Raw genomic sequence first — 20117 nt, 5'->3', positions numbered from 1 at the left:
ATCACTACACCTTCCATGTTGTTGTGTGGCAAACATGGGATGGTGATAAACTTCATGGTGCGATAAAAGTGGAGAAGGTGCTTTCTGATTGATAGTGTCAAAGCCTTTTTAAAGTCAAAGAGGACAGTGTATGGGGTAGGTTCATGTCTCTGTCTACTGCTGACACCTCAAGGTACTGGAGCAGTACTACCAATGTTGGCTGTGCATGATCCTGCGAATCTGCTGGGAATAAAGACACCAACACCAGCGTCCTCGACCAGGATAACATCTTCAGCATCAAGACACCACTCATAATAGGCTTGCTAACTCATACCACGAGAGTCCCCAACCAGGTGCTCTACTGCTGGCTCCGAAATGGGAGGCAAGCCAGAGGAAGCACTTCAGTGATACCCTCAAATCCTCACTTGCAAGGTGCTGTATTCCCACAGACACCTGGAAATTACTGGTTCAAGACCATCCCAATTGGAAGAGGAGCGTCCAGGAAGATGTTGAGCAACTTGCAATTTACGAAGGAAAAAGTGGAAGCCAGGCAAAAACAGCAAAAGAGTATGCTGCCACACCAACGCCCATCTACCCCTTCCCACAATCTCCACCTGTCCCAAGTATAACAAAGCGTGCGGAAGCTACATCGGTCTGTACAGTCAGCTGCCAATGCATCCTGACAGAAGAGAGTCATCCTTGCCTACGAGGGACTGCCAATGATATGATGGGTGAGGTGGCTGCAGGATAGCTCAGCTGATCAAGCCACTATTGGTCAGTAAGCTGTTTTGATGGAGGGAGAAATAAATCGGTGGTAACAAGAGGATAAACGCAATTCTAACGGTGAATGAGAGTCTGTTCAACTGTGTTGCCTCTCCAAGGCCAGGTTTAGGGCAACATTCCATCTAATCTGTCCTATTATGGTTGGAGGTTCTGTGCACGTTAAGCCGCTCCGAAAGCACTAATGGCCAATTGTGCTAGTTGCTGCCACATACTAACACTGGACGTCCACCCAGTGGAAACAGAAAATGATCATCGTTCAGGATATCTGTACCAAATAAATCACTTTTAGGGGTGCAGGTGGAGGATGTGTAGCATACGTGGGTACTTATGGCATAGAAATGAGTAGGCAAGAGGGTCTACTTATGAAAATTTGAGTGATTTTGGTACTGAATTAAAATGGAGAATCTCGGGATTTTCTGGATTGTTATCTGAGCCAAAAGATTTCACACGTCGAGATAAACATGTATGATCTGAGGCATTGCAGCAACATATTTAAATAGTGACCAAGGCCAGGACTTGAATGTTGAATGGCAATTGACATATCTGAATGAGGGAAAAGTGGCAGGTTAACTCAGTTATGTAAAACTGAACTCATCCAGGCAACTGGGGATTATTCCATCACACTCTTGACTTGTTCCTTGTAGATGGTGGACAGGCTGAGGGGAATTTGAAGGGGAGTTATTTGCTGCAGTGTTCTTAGTTGAGTTTCTGGTCAATGGTAACCCCCTAGGATGTTGACTGTGGGGATTTCAGTGATAACACCATTGAATATCAAGGAACAGCGATTAGATTGTCTCTCTTATTGGAGATGTGCATCATCTGGCATTTGTGTGATGCACTTGTTACTTGCCAAGGCTGGATATTGTCCAGGTCATGTTGCATTTCAAATGGTGTGTTTCAGTATCTGAGGAGTAATGAATAGTGTTGAACATTGTGCAATCATCAGTGAAAATCCCCACTTCTGTCCAAATGATGGAAGGCAGGTCATTGATGAAACAGCTGAAGATAGCTCTGCCTCAGACACTGCCCTGAGGAACTCATGCAGAAATGCCCTGGAGCTGAGATGACTGACCTCCAACAACCATGACCATCCTTTGTGCCAGGTAGAGTGTTTGTCTCCTATCGCCCGTTGCTTCCAGTTTTACTTGGGGGCTTTTTGACACCATACTCAGTTGAATGCAGCTTTGATGTCATGGTTGTCACTCTCACTTCAGCTCTGGAATTCAGCTCTTTTGTTGATGTTTCAAAAAAACAAACAATGAGGTCAGGAGCTGAGTGGCCCTGGTGGAACCCAACCTGGGCATTATTGAGCAGGTTGTTGCTGCGCAGGTGCTGCCTGATATCACTGTCAATGCCACCTTCCATCACTTTTCTGATGATGGAGAGTAGACTGGGGCGGTAAATGATCAAGTTGGATTCATCTTGCTTTTTACATATGGAACAGTTTGAGCAATTGTCCACATCAGGAATTGGATGCTAGTGTTTTAGCTGTACTGGAAGGCTGTTACAAACAAAGGCAGTGCATTAATTCTGAGTGACTTTAATCTTATAGATTAGGTATGTCACATTAACAGTGTAGCCACCAAGAAAAATTCATTTTTGGGACTATATCCCTGAAAAATGAATCTAATGAGGCGTAAGGCTATTTTGCGTTAGGTAATGTATATTAATGCAGACTTGCCAAATGATGTCAGAGTAAAAATTCCCCTAGAAAGAGCTTAGCGTACCGTGGTAGAAATTAGCATTCAGTTTTATTATGGTGGAAAGAATTGTGGATTGGAAACAAATATATTAAGAGTAATTGGAAATAAATGCAGACAATGTTAGCTAAAGTGAACTGGGAATCGAGTTTAGTGCAAAGTTATTGTTAAAGAAAGCTCAACAAGCATAGGCCCTAGTGAGAAAGAAGGATTCTAGGAAAGGAGAAACTAATCAGAGAAGATGATGATAGCAACTACGAGAAAGGGAAAATATACAATGTGGGTAAGATTAGTGGAAAGCTAAAAGATTGATAAAGGTTTAAAACCAACAAAAGGTTATCAAGAAATAATAAATAGGGAGAAAATTAACTTTGAGTGCAAACTTGCCAGTAATATCAGCACAGGCAGAAAGTTTCTTAAAAAGTGAGAGAGGTCCTGTTAAACCGGCCCCTTGGAGAATAAGCTGATTTTCTTATGACGAGATATATAGTTTGGAGGTACATCAGTGGGATTGAGAATATTGAGTCGAGATCTTAATGGAAGCATACAAGATTCTTAGAGTTGACAGGGTGGATACAAAGAGCCTGTTTCCCTTTTGTAGAAGAGTCCAGGGTCAGACTGCATAATCTAAGGGATTGATCAGTGACGATAGATGAAAAGTTATTTTTCTCTATGGAGTATGAATTCTTTACTGCAGAGGGCTGTAAGGGAATGGAAGGGTGATGGGGAAAGGCGAGGAAAATGGAGCTGAGGCTTATCATATCAGTCATGATCTCATTGAATGGCAAGGCAGACTTGATATGCTGGATAATCTACTTCTGCTCCTTCATTTTATGGTCTTCAGATTAGGAAGAATTTTTTTTACATATTGGCAAATTATAATTGGTGTGCCACAGGGATCAGTGCCAAGACCGCAACCTTTTACAAAGTATATCAGTAGTTCTCAATCTCAGTGTCAAGGCACACTGCAGTGGTGGCTCAGTTGTTAGCCCTGAAACCTCAGTGTCAGGGACCTGGGTTCCATTTCAGCCTCAGGCTATGTGGAGTTTGCACGTTTTCCCCGTGTCTGTGTGGTTTCTGCCCACAGTCCAAAGATGTGCAGGTTAGGTCAATTGGCTGTGTTAAATTGCCATAATGTTTAGGGATCTGTAGGTTAGGTGCATTTGTCAGGGGTAAATATAGGGTAGGGAGAATGGATCTGGGTGGGTTACTCTTCAGAGGGTCATTGTGGACTTGTTGGGCCGAAGGTCCTGTTTCCACACTGTAGGGATTCTGTGACAAGCCAGCAGATAGAGGGGGCGGATTGGTAGTCTGGCGCACTGACCTTTACACCGCTGAAGCCAGACGCCAACTCAAGGACACCTCTTCCTCTTCGGAACACTTCAATCCCAGGGCATCAATGTGGACTTCAACAGTTTCCTCGTTTCCTCTCGACCATGATACCACCCCCCATCACCAAACCATCATCTCTCAGACCATACAGAACCTCATCACCTCTGGAGATCTTACATGCACAGCTTCCAACCTCATAGTCCGGGACCGCACACTGTTTGGTTCTACCTTCTTCTCAAGATCCACAAGCCTGACCACCCTGGCTGATCCATTGTCTCAGCATGCTCCTGCCCCACTGAACTCATTTTTACTTAGCTCAACACTGTCCTATCCTCCCTAGTCCAGCAGCTCCACATAGATTTGAGAAACCACCCACGCCCTCTACCTCCTCCAAGACTTCAGTTTCCCTGGCCCCCAACACCTCATCTTCACCATGGATATCCAGTCCCTCTACACCTCCATCCGCCATGACCAGGGCTTCCAAGCCCTCCGTTTCTTCCTCTCCCGACATCCCCAACAGTACCCTTCCAGCGACACTCATTCATTTGGCCAAACTGGTCCTTACCCTTAACAAGTTCTCCTTCGAATCCTCCCGCTTCCTCCAGACCAAAGGGGTAGCTATGGGCCCAGCTATGCCTGTCTCTTTGGCTACGTAGAACAGTCCATCTTCCGCAATTACAACGGCACCACTCCCCACCTCATCCTCCGCTACATTGATGACTGCATTGGTGCCACCTCGTGCTCCCGTGAGGAGGTTGAGCAATTCATCAACTTCACCAACACATTCCACCCTGACCTTAAATTTACCTGGACCATCTCTGACACCTCCCTTCCCTTCCTGGACCTCTCCATCTCCATTAATGACGACCGACTTGACACCGACATTTTTTTTACAAACCCACCGACTCCCACAGCGACCTGGATTACACTTCTTCCCACCCTACCTCCTGCAAAAATGCCATCCCGTATTCCCAATTCCTCCACCGTAACTGCTCCCAGGAGGACCAGTTCCACCACAGAACACACCAGATGGCCTCCTTCTTTAGAGACTGCAATTTCCCTTCCCACATGGTTGAAGATGCCCTCCAACGCATCTCGTTCATATCCTATACCTCCGCCCTCAGATCCCACCCCTCCAACCGTAATAAGGACCCCTGGTGCTCACCTTCCATCCTACCAACCTTCGAATAAACCAAATCATCCGCTGACATTTCCGCCACCTCCAAACGGACCCCACCACCAATATATTTCTCTCCCCACCCCTTTCCGCTTTCCGCAAAGACTGTACCCTCTGTGACTACCTGGTCAGGTCCACACCCCCTTACAACCCACCCTCCCGTCCTGGCACTTTCCCCTGCCACCGCAGGAATTGCAAAACGTGCGCCCACACCTCCTCTCTCATCTCCATCCAAGGCGCTAAAGGAGCCATCCACATCCATCAAAGTTTTACCTGCATATCTAACAATATCATTTATTATATCCGTTGCTCCCGATGCGGTCTCCTCTACAAGGGGAAGACTGGACGCCACCTAGCACAGTGCCTTAGGGAACATCTCTGGGACATCCGCACCAATCAACCACACCGTCCTGTGGCCCAACATTTCAACTCTTCCTCCCACTCTGCCAAGGACATCCTGGGCCTCCTTCACTGCCGCTCCCTCACCACCTGATGCCTGGAGGAAGAACCCCCTCATCTTCCACCTCGGAACACTTCAACCCCAGGACATCAGTGTGGACTTCAACAGTTTCCTCATTTCCCCTTCTCCCACCTCACCCCAGTTCCAAACTTCCAGCTCAGCACTGTCCCCATGACTTGTCCTACCTGCCTATCTTCTTTTCCACCTATCCACTCCACCTTCGTCCCCACCCCCATTCACCGATTGTACTCTATGCTACTTTCCCCCCCACCCCCACCCTCCTCTCATTTATTTCTCCACCCTTCATTAAGGGCTTTTGCCCGAAACGTCGATTTTACCGCTCCTCGGATGCTGCCTGAACTGCTGTGCTTTTCCAGCACCACTAATCCAGAATCTGGTTTCCAGCATCTGCAGTCATTGATTTTACCTATACTAATTGACACACCAATGTGTGTGGTATCAGAAGTCAACACATGCTGGAGTCTTTTGTGTATGCAGTCGATAAGGGTAACTGGTGAGCAGATACCATCTTCAAGATGTTACTGAGGCTCCAAAGAAGATCGCAAGCATGAATGTGGCCTTGATATTCAGATGGAAGGGTTGCTGCTTCCTGAAAGTCTTGAGGCTCACTTCTCATCTTTTATCTCTGTATCAATGATTTGGATGAGAGAGCAGAATGTTATGATTATCAAATTTGCCAATGACCCTAAGTTAGGTAGGATAGTAAGTTGTCAAGAGGCAATAGAGAATCTGTGAAGAAATAGTTGAATGGAGTAGGCATAACAATTGGGTTTTTGGAGTATAAATTGGGTAAATATGAACTTGTCCTCTTTGGCGAGAAGAATAGAAAATGGAGATATTATTAAAGTGGAGAGAAGTTCTATGAGGTGATGATACAGCAAGATCTGAGCAACCTGTACCTGAAGATTTGTATGCAGGTCCAAGAAATGATTTGGAAGGCAATGCAACATTGGATGTTATAAGGGGAATGGAATATAAAAGTAAGGAAATTATACTGCGACTGGACAGAATATGTTTGAGACCATGCTTGAATGTACAGTTTTGGTTGCCTCATTTGCATTAAAGATATTGCTTTCAAAGCAGTTGAGTGTAATTTCACTCAGCTCCTTCTTGGGATGAAGGACTTGTGAAGAATGGTTGAGTCGGTTAGGCCTATACCTATTGGAGTTAGAAGAATGTGAGGTGATCCTATTGAAACTGAGAAGATCTTGAGGGATTAGATATGGTGAATTCCTAAAGGTATATGAGGGAGACTAAAACTTGGGCACATGTTTTCTCAAAAAGGATTGTTGCAATGTGGGATTTCCTCTCTATAATTTGTGCAAGTTGAGTGGTAGATTTTGGACAAATGAACAAGTCCAGGATTTTGGAATGCAGACAGGAAAGTGAACCTGAAACCATTAAATCATTTCAAGATTTGAAGGGTCAAGTGACTATTGCTGTCTCGAAGTCCTGCATTCCTATATAATTTGTATTTCAAAAAATGACCAGAGAAGAGAAGCATTTTTACAGAATGATTAGGATCTGCAATGCACTGCCTGAGATATGATGGGGGTAGATTCAGTTGAGGCAGTGAAGAGGAATTTGATTATTATGTGATAAAAGAAAAGATGCAGGACTATAAGAAGATGACTAAATTCATAATCCCTAATTATTCATAAACTCATGAATTAGAAGCAGAAATTAAGTGGCACAAGGTAATTGGCTCCTTCAGAGAACCAGTTCGGACAGAAAGGGGCCTGTCAAAGAAGTGATAAGCCTCAAGATAAAACACTTCACACAGCTCCTTTTGTTACCTGTATGTAAGGAGACTCAACTAGCAGGGTCAAAGACTGCCCTTGCCCGGAGAGCCTGACACAGGCAGTTGCAATCACACTTTTGTACATAAGTCGGAGTTCTCCTTTTATAAATTACATTTTGATTTCAATCCTGAGTTCCACAGCAGACCAATCATATTCTAATCTAGGTACATGACATTTGCCTGAAGCATCTGCCACACTGGTTGAGTGTGGTTTAGAACGAACTGCTTTCTTGCTTAGTTGGAATAAGTTGCAAAGTAAAAACAAGGGCTGCAGATGCTGGAAACCAGAGTCTAGATTAGAGTGGTGCTGGAAAAGCACTGCAGGTCAGGCAGCATCCGAGGAGCAGGAAAATCGACGTTTTAGGCAAAAGTCCTTCATCAGGAATAGAGGCAGAGTGCCTGTAGAGTGGAAAGATAAATGAGGGGGTGGAGGTGGGGAGAAAGTAGCATAGATTTCAATAGGTGAATGGGGATGGGATCACCAATCAACCCCACCGCCCTGTGGCCCAACATTTCAACACCCCCTCCCACTCTGCCGATGACGTGCATGTCCTGGGACTCCTCCACTGCCGTTCCCTCATCACCCCACGCCTGGAGGAAGAGCACCTCATCTTCCGTCTAGGAACATTTCAACCCCATGGCATCAACGTGGATTTCACCAGTTTCCTCATTTCCCCTTCCCCCACCTCACCCCAGCTCCATCCTTCCAGCTCAGCACCGCCCTCATGACCTACCTGCCTATCTTCTTTTCCACCTATCCCACTCCACCCACCACTCACCCCCATTCACCCATTGTACTCTTTGCTACCTTCTGCCACACTCCTCTCTGACTTACCACTTCCATCCCTACCCCCAATCACCTATTGTACTCTATGCTACTTTTCTCCCCAACCCACCCCCCTCTCATTTATCTCTCCACTCTGCAGGCATTCTGATTCTATTCCTGATGAAGGGCTTTTGCCTGAAACGTCAATTTTCCTGCTCCTTGGATGCTGCCTGACCTGCTGTGCTTTTCCAGCACCATTCTAATCTAGGCTCTGAAATAAGTTGCAGCAAGCATGTGTGATTAACTGCACAGCACAGGTTTTATCTGTACATGTCTCTGTCTCAGACTGCAACCATTCCGTGATTCTGCTTCAATCAACCTCATAGATGGGGAGCCCATAAATGTGCCAAATTATCACTGTAGATTTCTTCTTAAATTTGGAAAATTGAAATGTCAGTTCTCTCAACTGATGTTCCTCGACATTGGGCACAGCAAATCCAATCAACTGTTATTTCAAATGCTTATCAAATTTCAGTGTGGCTTATGATAAGGCATTCAAAGAAAGAACCTACAATACAGATATCACTCATTTTATTAAAATATTATTTAAACACCAGTAAAATGATATTTCATGTTGTACTAAATAATCTGATCATAATTTTACAAAATCACTGATCAAGCATGATTGCAATAATATGATGCAGCTGATTTAGGTGAATTGATCTTGAGTATTTAATGCATTTTGTACACAAAATTCCATATTCTTTGGTGTAGAATCAGAAATCAAGGCAGCGCTGAAGGATGCTGTTGCCTTTTGAAAAGAACCGTCCATTTATTTGCATATCTTTGGACTTTCTGTACATTCATGTAAATTTTCTCCCATTTTTAATGATGCATCTCAAAATTTGTTATTAAATTTCCTACCTTCCGTTCAAGCAGTATGTTACAAATCATGCTGTGTAAACTGCTTGTCCTCTCTTAAACTTGGCTTTTCTCTCCAGTTATCTGAGAACTGTATTATATTCTCCTGTACTCCTGTCACTGGATATAGCTTAATTTCTACTTTATAAAAGCAGTTCATGATTTTGAATATTTCTATCTCTCCTTGGCCTATGGATTACCAAGAAGAATCCCAGTTTCTCTGGTCCCAGTGTGTAACTGAAGATTTTTAAAATAAATCTCTTCTCGGGACCTTGACATAATTCATTTGGCCAAGATTGGCTATGCTGCAGTGTTCAATGTTTCAGAAAATATGAACGTAATTTCTTTGCTTTTGTATTCTGTGCCTCTCAACAAAGGTAACACGTGATGATTTATGTAAATAAATTGAAATGTTGAAAGATGAGGAGCTGTGTTCTCTGTTCAGCATAAAAACATCCAAATTGTTAATTCTTCTACTCTGCAGATTTCGAAAACAACACAGCAACATTTATACCATTAGAACGGCATAATTCAGAAATGTACACTTGCAAGAAGAACAATATATACAGCTTTAAACTTCGGCAAGATAAAGGAGATGAGTTATTCTGGTGAGTCATAGAGATGTATAGCACAGAAACAGACCCTTCGGTCCAACCAGTCTATGCAGAGAAGATATCCCAACCCAATCTATTCCCACCTGCCAGCACTTGGCCCATATCCCTTCAACCCCTTCCTATTCATATACCCATCCAGATGCCTTTTAAATGTTGCAATTGTACTAGCCTCCACCACTTCCTCTTACAGCTCATTCCATACACGTACCACCCTGCGAAAAAAGTTGCCCCTTGGGTCTCTTTTATATCTTTCCGCTCTCACCCTAAACCTATGCCCACTAGTCCTGGACTTCTCCACCCCCAGAAAAAGACTTTTGTCTGTTTATCCCATACATGCTTCTCATGATTTTATAAACCTCAGCCTCTGACACTCCAGGGAAAACAGCCCTAATATATTCAACCTCTCCTTATAGCTCAAATCCCTCCAACCTTGGCAATATCCTTGTAAATCTTTTCTGAACCGTTTCAAGTTTCACAATATCTTTCCAAAATGAAAGAGATCAGCATTGCACACAATATTCCAATAGTGGCCTAACCAATGTCCTGTACAGTTACAACATGACCTCCCAATACTCCCAATATACTCAATACTCTGACCAATAAAGGAAAGCATACCAAACTCCTCCTCCATTATCCTATCTAGCTACAACTCCACTTTCAAGTTGCTATGAACCTGCACTCAAAGGTCTCTGTTCAGTAACACTCCATAGGACCTTACCATTAAGTGTATAAGTCCTGCTAAGATTTGCTTTCCCAAAATGGAGCACCTCACATTTATCTGAATTAAACTCTATCTGCTACTTCTCAGCCCACTGGCCAATCTGGTCAAGATCACATTGTATTACTAACTATACCTCAATCTAACTTCCAAATTAACTTATGTAAATGATGAAAAGTAGTGGACCCAGCACCAAACCTTGTGGCACTCCACTGGTCACAGGCCTCTAGTCTGAAAAACAAGCCTCCATCACCACCCTATGTCTTCTACCTTTGAGCCAGTTCTGTATCCAAATGGCAAGTTCTCCCTGTATTCCATGAGTTCTAACCTTGCTCACTAGTCTCCCATAGGGAACCTTGTCCAACACCTTATTGAAGTCAGTATAGATCGCATCTACCACTCTACCTTCACCAACCCTCTTAGTTACTTCAAAAAACTCAAATCAAGTTTGTGAGACATGATTTCCCATGCATAAAACCATGTTGACTATCCCTAATCAGTCCTTGTCTTTCCAAATATATGTCAATCCTGTCCCTCAGGATTCCCTCCAGCAATTTGCCCACCACCGACATCAGGCTCCCTGATGTATAGTTCCTTGGCTTGTCCTTACCACCCTTCTTTAACAGTGGCATCACGTTAGCCAACCTCCAGTCTTCTGGCACCTCACCTGTGACTATTGATGATACAAATATCTCAGTAAAAGGCCCAGCAATCATTTCCCTAGCTTCCCACAAATTGTAGGATATACTTAATCAGGTACTGGGGATCTATCCACTTTTATGTGTTTCAAGACATCCAGCACTACCTCCTCTGTGATATGGATATTTTTCAAGGTGTCACTATCTATTTCCCTACATTCTATATCTTCCATGTCCTTTTCCACAGTAAACACTGATGCAAGATAATCATTTAACATCTGCCCATCTCCTGCGGCTCCACACAAAGGTCGCCTTGCTGATCTTTGAGGGGCCCTATTCTCTCCCTAGTTACCCTTTTGTCCTTAATGTATTTGTAAAAACCCTTTGGATTCTCCTTAACTCTTATTTGCCAAAGCTATCTCATGTCCCCTTTTTGCCCTCCTGATTTCTCTCTTAAGTATACTCCCACTGTCTTTATACTCTTCTAAGGATTCACTCGATCTATCCTGTCTATACCTGACATATGCTTCCTTCCTTTTCTTACTCAAACTCTCAATTTCTTTAGTCATCCAGCATTCCCTATACCTACCAGCCTTTCCTTTCACCCTAACAGGAATATAGTTTCTCTAGACTCTCGTTATCTCATGCCTGAAGGCTTCCCGTTTACCAGCCGTCCCTTTGCCTGCAAATATCTGAGGCAATCAGCTTTTGAAAGTTCTTGCATAATACTATCAAAATTGGCCTTTCTCCAATTTAGAACTTCAACTTTTAGATCTGGTCTATCCTTTTCCATCACTATTTTAACATTAATAGAATTATGGTCGCTGCCCCACTGACACCTCAGTCACCTGCGCTGCCTTATTTCCCAAGAGTAGGTCAAGTTTTGCATCTTCTCTAGTGGGTACATCCACATATTGACCTTAGCCAGCCAGCTGTATCTGTGCTGCAGAATTGATAATTAAACAAATGTTGAGTCTTTTTTTAAAAAGATAATCATGAAAACGCCATTTTAGAAAGAGTTTGTAAATCATTGTCATTCTTCCTGAAGTCAGATTACTAATTCTTATCTATGGTCTTTTGTGAACTTTCATCAGTATAAAATGATAACAGAAAGGTTGATATTCTTTTTAGCAGTCACATTGAATCATTTACAAGTTTAGCTATGTTGTTTAAATTGGGACGGTGTACAGCATCAAGTTATTCATTGATACTTTCAGCTGATATTGTGTCTTCTTTATTTGGTATTCTGCATACCTGTTACACTTTCTTCATGCACATTGGTCCATCTGATCAAGATTCCATTGTTCTCCAAGGTAACCTTCTTCGCTACCTACTGCACCTCCAGTTTTGGTGTCATCTGCAAACTTACTAGCTATATCTCCTATGTTCATATGCAAGTCATTTATATAAAATGATGGAAACCAGTGGATCTAGCACTGATCTTTGTGGTACACCACTGGTCACAGGCCTTCAGTCTGAAAAGCAACCCTCAACCGACACCATATGTCTCCTACCTTTTTGAGCTAGTTCTGTATCCAAATGGCTGTTTTTGCTTCCTGTACTGAGATCTAACCTTGCTAACCTAATTACCATGAGGAGCCTTGTCGAACATCTTACTGAAGTCCCCATAGATTGCGCCCACTACTCTGCTGTCATCAATCCTGGTTGTTACATCTTCAGAAAACTCAATTAAGTTAGTGACACATGATTTCCCACACACCAAAGCCATATTGACTGTCCTTAGTCAGTCCTTGCCTTTCCAAAAACATACCAGGAAGGTATGTTGCCTTCTTGGTGCCTGGATCCGGGACGTCTCCGATCGGGTGTATAAGGTTCTAAAAGGAGAGGGCGAACAGCCAGCAATCGTGTTACATATTGGCACTAATGATATAGCTAGGAAAAGGATCGAGGATATAAAAAGTGATTTCAGGGAGTTAGGATGGAAGCTGCAAAGCAGGACGAACAGAATAGCGTTCTCTAGTTTATACCAGTGCCACGAGATAGCGAGGTGAGGGACAGGGTGCTGGCGCATCTTAACATGTGGCTGCACAGCTAGTGTAGGAGGGAGGGCTTCAGATATGTAGATAATTGGGATGCCTTCTGGGGAAGGTGGGACCTGTATAGGAAGGACGGCTTGCCTCTGAACTGGAAGGGGACCAATGTCCTGCGTGGAAGGTTTGCTTGAGTAGTTCAAGAGGGTTTAAACTAGTATGGCAGGGGGGTGGGAACCTGAGCTGTATACCACAGGTAAGAGTTGATGCAGACGAGGCAATAGCAAGAGGTAGACCAGCTAGTGGGAAGGATTTTCCTGGGAAGGAACCAAGGGATCAGTTAAAGTGTGTTTGCTTTAACACATGGAGTATCAGGAATAAAAGTGATGAACTTAGAGCATGGATCAGTACCTGGTGCTACGATGTTGTGGCCATAACAGAGACATAGGTTTCTCAGGGGCAGGAATGGTTGCTGGATGTTCCAGAGTTTAGAGCATTTAAAAAGAATTGGGAGGGGGGGGAAAGAGGGGGTGTAGCACTACTAATCAGAGAGTGTATCACAGCTACAGAAGCTTCCATTGTCGAGGAAGATCTGCCTACCAAGTCAGTATGGGTGGAAATTAGGAACAGCAAGGGAGCAGTCACCTCTTTAGGGATTTACCACAGGCCCCCCAATAGCAGCAGGGAGATGGAAGAAAGCATAGGTCGGCAGATTTAGGGAAAGTGAGGACGTAGTAGGGTTGTTGTAATGGATGACTTTAACTTTCTCAATATTGATTGGAACCTCCTTCGAGCAGAAGATTTGAATGGAGCTGTAAGGTGTGTTCAGTAGGGTTTCCTAACTCAGTACGTTGACAGGCCAACGAGGGCAGAGGCCATTCTAGAAGGTGCTCAGAAACAAGCCGAGGCACATATCAGATCTTGTGGTGGGAGAGCATTTTGGTGATAGTGACCACAACTGCCTCACATTCTACATAGCTATGGAGAAGGAGAGGATTAGGCAAAATGGGAGGATATTTAATTGGGAAAGAGGAAACTATGATGCGATTAGACATGAGTTAGGAAGCATGGATTGGGAACAATTGTTCCATGGTAAAGGCACTATAGACATGTGGAGACTGTTTAAGGAACAGTTGTTGCAAGTGATGAATAAATATGTCCCTCTGAGACAGACAAGAAGTGGTAAGATAAAGGAACCTTGGATGACGAGAGCGATGGAGCTTCTCGTCAAAAGGAAAAAGGTAGCTTATATAAGGTGGAGGAAGCTAGGGTCAAGCTCAGCTCGAGAGGATTACAGGCAGGTGAGGAAGGAGCTCAAAAGTGGTTTGACGAGAGCCAGGAGAGGGCACGAGAAAGGCTTGGCAGAACAGATTAGGGAGAACACAAAGGCATTTTACACTTATGTAAGGAATGAGAATGGTCAAAAAAGAGTAGGGCCGATCAGGGATAGCATAGGGAATTTGTGTGTGGAGTCTGAGGAGATAGGGGAAGCCCTAAATAAGTTTTTTGCTTCTGTCTTTACGAAAGCAACAAACTTTGTAGTGAATGAAACGTTTGAAGAGCAGGTGTGCATGCTGGAATGGATATAGATAGAGGAAGCTGATGTGCTGAAAGTTTTGTCAAACATTAAGATTGACAAGTCGTCAGGCGCGGATCAGATTTGTCCTCAGCTGCTTTGGGAAACGAGAAATGCAATTGCTTCGCCACTTGCGAAGATCTTTGCATCCTCGCTCTCCACTGGGAGTTGTACCTGAGGACTGGAGAGAGGTATATGTAATTCCTCTCTTCAAGAAAGGAAATAGGGAAATCCCCAGCAATTACAGACCAGTAAGTCTCACGTCTGTCGGCTGCAAGGTGTTAGAAAGGATTCTGAGGAATAGGATTTATGACCATCTGGAAGAGCATGGCTTCATTAAATGCAGTCAACACGGCTTTATGAGGGGCAGGTCATGCCTCACAAACCTTATCGAGTTCTTTGATGATGTGACTAGAAACGTTGATGAGGGTCGAGCTGTGGATGTGTTGTATATGGACGTCAGCAAGGCATTTGATAAGGTTCCCCATGGTAGGCTCATTCAGAAGGTCAGGTGGAATGGGATTCAGGGGAACTTAGCTGTCTGGATACAGAATTGGCTGGCCAACAGAAGACAGTGAGTGGTAGTAGAAGGAAAATATTCTGCCTGGAAGTCTGTGGTGAGTGGTGTTCCACAGGGCTCTGTCCTTGGGTCTCCACTGTTTGTAATCAAGGTTTGTGCGAAGATTTGTAGCTCGGGTGCTCGTTGTTGTGGTTCTGTTCGCCGAGCTGGAAGTTTTTGTTGCAAACATTTCGTCCCCTGGCTAGGAGACATCATCAGTGTTCTGGAGCCTCCTTCGAAGCGCTTCTTTGATGTTTCTTCCGGTATTTATAGTGGTCTGTCCTTGCCGCTTCCGGGTGTCAGTTTCAGCTATCAGCTGTGATGGTTGGTATATTGGGTCCAGGTCGATGTGTTTGTTGATGGAGTTTGTGGATGAATGCCATGCCTCTAGGAATTCCCTGGCTGTTCTCTGTCTGGCTTGCCCTATGATAGTAGTGTTTTCCCAGTCGAATTCATGTTGCTTTTTGTCTGAGTGTGTGGCTACTAGGGACGGCTGGTCGTGTCGTTTCGTGGCTAGTTGATGTTCATGTATGCGGATTGTTAGCTGTCTTCCTGTTTGTCCTATATAGTGTTTTGTGCAGTCCTTGCATGGTATTTTGTAAACTACATTAGTTTTGCTCATGTTGGGTATTGGCTCCTTTGTTCTAGTAAGTTGTTGTCTGAGCGTGGCTGTTGGTTTGTGTGCAGTTATGAGTCCTAAGGGTCGCAGTAGTCTGGCTGTCAGTTCTGAAATGCTCCTGATGTATGGTAGTGTGGCTAGTCCTTTTGGTTGTGGCATGTCCTCGTTCTGTGGTCTATCTCTTAAGCATCTGTTGATAAATTTGCGCGGGTATCCGTTTTTGGCGAATACCTTGTATCGGTGTTCCTCTTCGTCTTTTCACAGTTCTGGTGTACTGCAGTGTGTTGTAGCTCTTTTGAATAGTGTATTCAAAAGAGTGTATTTTGACCAGCTATCCCTAGTAGCTACACACTCAGACAACAAGCAACATTAATTCAACTGGGAAAACACTACTATCATAGGGCAGGCCAGACAGAACAGCCAGGGGATTCCTAGAGGCATGGCATTCATCCACAAACTCCATCAACAAACACATCGACTTGGACCCAATATACCAACCACCACAGCAGATAGCTGAAACTGACACCCGGAAGCGGCAAGGACAGACCACTATAAATACCGGAAGAAACATCAAAGAAGTGCTTCGAAGGAGGCTCCAGAGCACTGATGATGTCTCCTAGCCAGGGGACGAAACGTTTGCAACAAAAACTTCCAGCTCGGCGAACAGAACCACAACAACTGTTTGTAATTTTTATTAATGACGCAGCTGAGGGAATTGAAGGATGAGTTAGCAAGTTTGCAGATTACACAAAGGTTGGAGGTGTCATTGACAGTATAGAGGACTGTTGTAGGCTGCAGCAGGACATTGACAGGATGCAGAGATGGGCTGAGAGGTGGCAGATGGAGTTCAACCTGGATAAATGCGAGGTGATGCATTTTGGAAGGTCGAATTTGAAAGCTGAGTACTGGATTAAGGACAGGATTCTTGGCAGTGTGGAGGAACAGAGGGATCTTGGTGTGCAGCTACATAGATCCCTTAAAATGGCCACCCGTGGACAGGGTTGTTAAGAAAGCATATGGTGTTTTGTCTTTCATTAACAGGGGGATTGAGTTTAAGAGTCATGAGATCTTGTTGCAGCTCTGTAAAACTTTGGTTAGACCGCACTTGAAATACTGCGTCCAGTTCTGGTCGCCCTATTATAGAAAAGATGTGGATGCTTTGGAGAGGGTTCAGAGGAGGTTTACCAGGATGCTGTCTGGACTGGAGGGCTTATCTGATGAGGAGAGGTTGACTGAGCTCAGACTTTTTTCATTGGAGAAAAGGAGGAGGAGAGGGGAGCTAATTGAGGTATACAAGATAATGAGAGGCATAGATAGAGTCGATAGCCAGAGACTATTTCCCAGGGCATAAATGACTAACACAAGGGGTCATAGTTTTATGCTGGTTGGAGGAAAGTATAGAGATGTCAGAGGCGGGTTCTTTACACAGAGAGTTGAGAGAGCATGGAATGCGTTGCCAGCAGCAGTTGTGGAAGTAAGGTCATTGGGGACATTTAAGAAACTACTGGACATGCATATGGTCGCAGAAATTTGAGGGTGCATACATGAGGATCAGTGGTTGGCACAACATCATGGGCTGAAGGGCCTGTTCTGTGCTGTACCTTTCTATGTAAATTCTGTTCCTCAGGATTCTCTCCAACTTGCCCACCACAAATGTTGGGCTCACCTGTCTATAGTTCACTGGCTTTTCCTTATCACCTTTCTTAAATAGTGGCACCCTGTTAACCAACCTTTAATCTTTTGGCATCTCACCTGTGATTATCCATGGTCCAAATATCTTAGCAAGTGGCCCAGCAATCACTTTCCTAACTTCCCACAGAGTTGTCAGGTACACCTGATCAGGTCCTGGGAGTGTATCCACCTTTTATGTGTTTTAAGACATCTTCCACACCACCTCTGTAATATGGGCATTTTTCAAGATATTACCATCTATTTCCCCCACATTCAAGATGTCCTTTTCCCCTGTGGGAAATATCCTAGATATTTTCAGAAAAAAATTTGATTTCTATTTTTATAAGTTTTTTTTCTAATAAAGCTCCTATATTTTGTACTTATTAAAATATTTGATTACGAACTGGAACCGATGAGTCACGGAACAAAGTAGTAGAGTTGTATGGGCATTCCAAAATTATCATTGGTATCTTTAGTAAAAGCAAACATCTACCAAATTATGGCATGCAGATGGTAAACCTTCCCAATTCCCCATTCTTTTCGCATGAAATAATTGGCAAACCTATTTTATTTGTATAACATGATTGTGATAAACTGGTTCTAATCTAGCCGTTGCTACACCTATATCAACATGTCTGTGGTGTTTTACTGTTTCATTCCCTTTCCTAAAGGTTTATTTCTGTTTCGATCTTGTGCCCTGAGAAATGGAATGCAGATGGAATTGTGTATCCCAAACCAGCATGGCTCTCGGATGTGTTGCTCACAAAGATTGTGAAATGGTCAAGTGAGAACAAGAAGAATAACTTTAAGAGCACCCTTTCTCTCATTTCTGTGGAAAAATACAGTGAATGTTACCATTGTCTTAAAGCAAAATACAAAGACATGGTCAAGGTACAATTCTGAGAACTAAATTCCAAAAATATCCAACTCTCTTTTAATTTAAATTCTATTTATTTTTAAAACCTTGTTTCTTTTTAACTTGTACCAGACATATGTTGACTTTGAGGTGCAGAAACAGACTGTACCTAGTTTCCTGGCACTCTGTAATGTTTTGATAAGATCTGACGAGAATACAATGGTGCCTTATTTTCTGATGTCAACATTTCTCGATCGTTTTGGCCAAAATTACAGATTGTGTGTGGGAGGTATTGTGGCTGTTACTCAATAATAGATTGATACTATGATGGCCTTCCCTCTGCTCTGTTTTTTGAAAAAACTCCTAAAAGCAGAGTTTCATATAAGAAGGTTTGCCGAAATGATATATAAACATGGACTGGACGTTTGTAAGTAACGATTGAAACTTCCAGTGATAGGGAATTCTCACCACCCTGACCTCCAAACCAAAAATGTAGTTGGTTATAGCTCTTTGAAAGGGATCCAACAAACCCAATTTAAAAATCTCCAGTGATCGGAGGCAAATTCAAAGTTGAATCCAGTTATTTCTCCTGCTTAGTAAGCGGACATTGGATGTACAGACCTGCTCTGAAATTCCCAAACAGAAAATAAGCAATCTTCCAATCTGAGCGTCTCTTCCCTTCAGTCACAACCTTTCTGATGCAAACTCTAAAGTATTTAGAACTGATGGAGGTTCACCTTGAGCAGTACACTGTGACAATAATAGAGATCAAGGCCTAGTCTAATTGCCAGATCTTCTGCACTTGTGGCAAGAGTATGCTACAGGGTTGCTGATTTCGGTGAAGCAAGTATGAATTTCTTTATCCATCCCTCTGATTTTCAGTATTGCTAATCATAGAATGAAAGCAGTTACATTAGTATAACCATTGGATGTTTTAAAGATCCTCAGCTAATTAATTATTTCTGAAGCACATCCCACAGTGTGGGATGACATATTAAAATGTAATTCATTTTAAGTAGTTCTACATGGTTTAGTTTTCTTGAAATTAGGTAACGTACTTGGGTTTAACTTACAGAAGAACTTTCATTATCCAGCATTCGATTAACTGAGTTTCAGATTATCTGAACAAGATCGCAAGGTCCCGATGCTTGGCTAACTATGTTATCCGGCATTCAATTATCCAGCTATTGATTAACCAAACGAAATACTCCCCGTCCATGCTCTTCAGATAATCGAGGTTCCTCTGTGTTTGTCTGAAGTTTCCACATAATATCTACCTAGATACAACAAATCCATACACAAATAAAAATAAAATTAGTGACATTTTGAACTTGTGCATGTTGTGTCTATAACTACTTTTTGCTGGATTTCTGCAATGTTGAACATGAATTCAAGAGTCCATTCACACAAAAGATATCCTGCCCACAAACAATCCCAGTGTCCATTTAAATCAGCTTGATGAGGGTGTCTGCCATTTGTGCCCTTCCATGAGTGTTCATACATGACATACAGCAACTAGGGTGCACAGACATCTGTGACTTCATGAATCCGGTATTAGTCACCTCTACCTAGAGTGAGCAGTAGTTAATTGAAACCTGAACCAGATTATTTTCTTTGTCACTTACATCCCCAGATGAAATTCCACAGATCGGTCAAACAATTAAAAGCTGCTTTACATTATCATGTATTTAGGCTCCTTTACTTATTCTGCTTTTATTCAATTTTAATTAGATTTGGCCTGAGGTAACGAATCCTGAAAAATTTGTGTATGAAGATGTCGCCATTGCAACATACTTACTGGTAACTTGTTTGAACTTTCCAAACTGTGGTGTGCTGGCATAGTTGTAGAGTCTAATCTAATTATTTAAGCCATTGTTAGTGCAGTGGTTCCGAGAAATAATGTTAACCATAATCGTTGGTTAGTTAGGAAACATT

At 43.1% G+C, this 20117-nt stretch overlaps 1 protein-coding gene across 2 annotated transcripts in view; it reads left to right on the top strand.

Annotated features, from left to right (window-relative positions):
* trmt44 (tRNA methyltransferase 44 homolog) overlaps positions 1 to 20117 on the top strand; it is a 65290-nt gene that overhangs the window by 3414 nt on the left and 41759 nt on the right. For both annotated transcript variants that reach the window (XM_060826915.1, XM_060826906.1), the window contains exons 2-4: positions 9425 to 9548; positions 17998 to 18217; positions 19914 to 19982. In XM_060826915.1, coding sequence (XP_060682898.1) covers positions 9425 to 9548; positions 17998 to 18217; positions 19914 to 19982 — 413 coding nt within the window. The remainder of the gene's footprint in view (positions 1 to 9424; positions 9549 to 17997; positions 18218 to 19913; positions 19983 to 20117) is intronic.

This window comes from Hemiscyllium ocellatum, chromosome 1, assembly GCF_020745735.1.
Source record: "Hemiscyllium ocellatum isolate sHemOce1 chromosome 1, sHemOce1.pat.X.cur, whole genome shotgun sequence".
Lineage (NCBI taxonomy): Eukaryota > Metazoa > Chordata > Chondrichthyes > Orectolobiformes > Hemiscylliidae > Hemiscyllium > Hemiscyllium ocellatum.
Note: the sequence above shows the minus strand (reverse complement) of the source record. Positions and strands in the feature narration are given on the sequence as shown.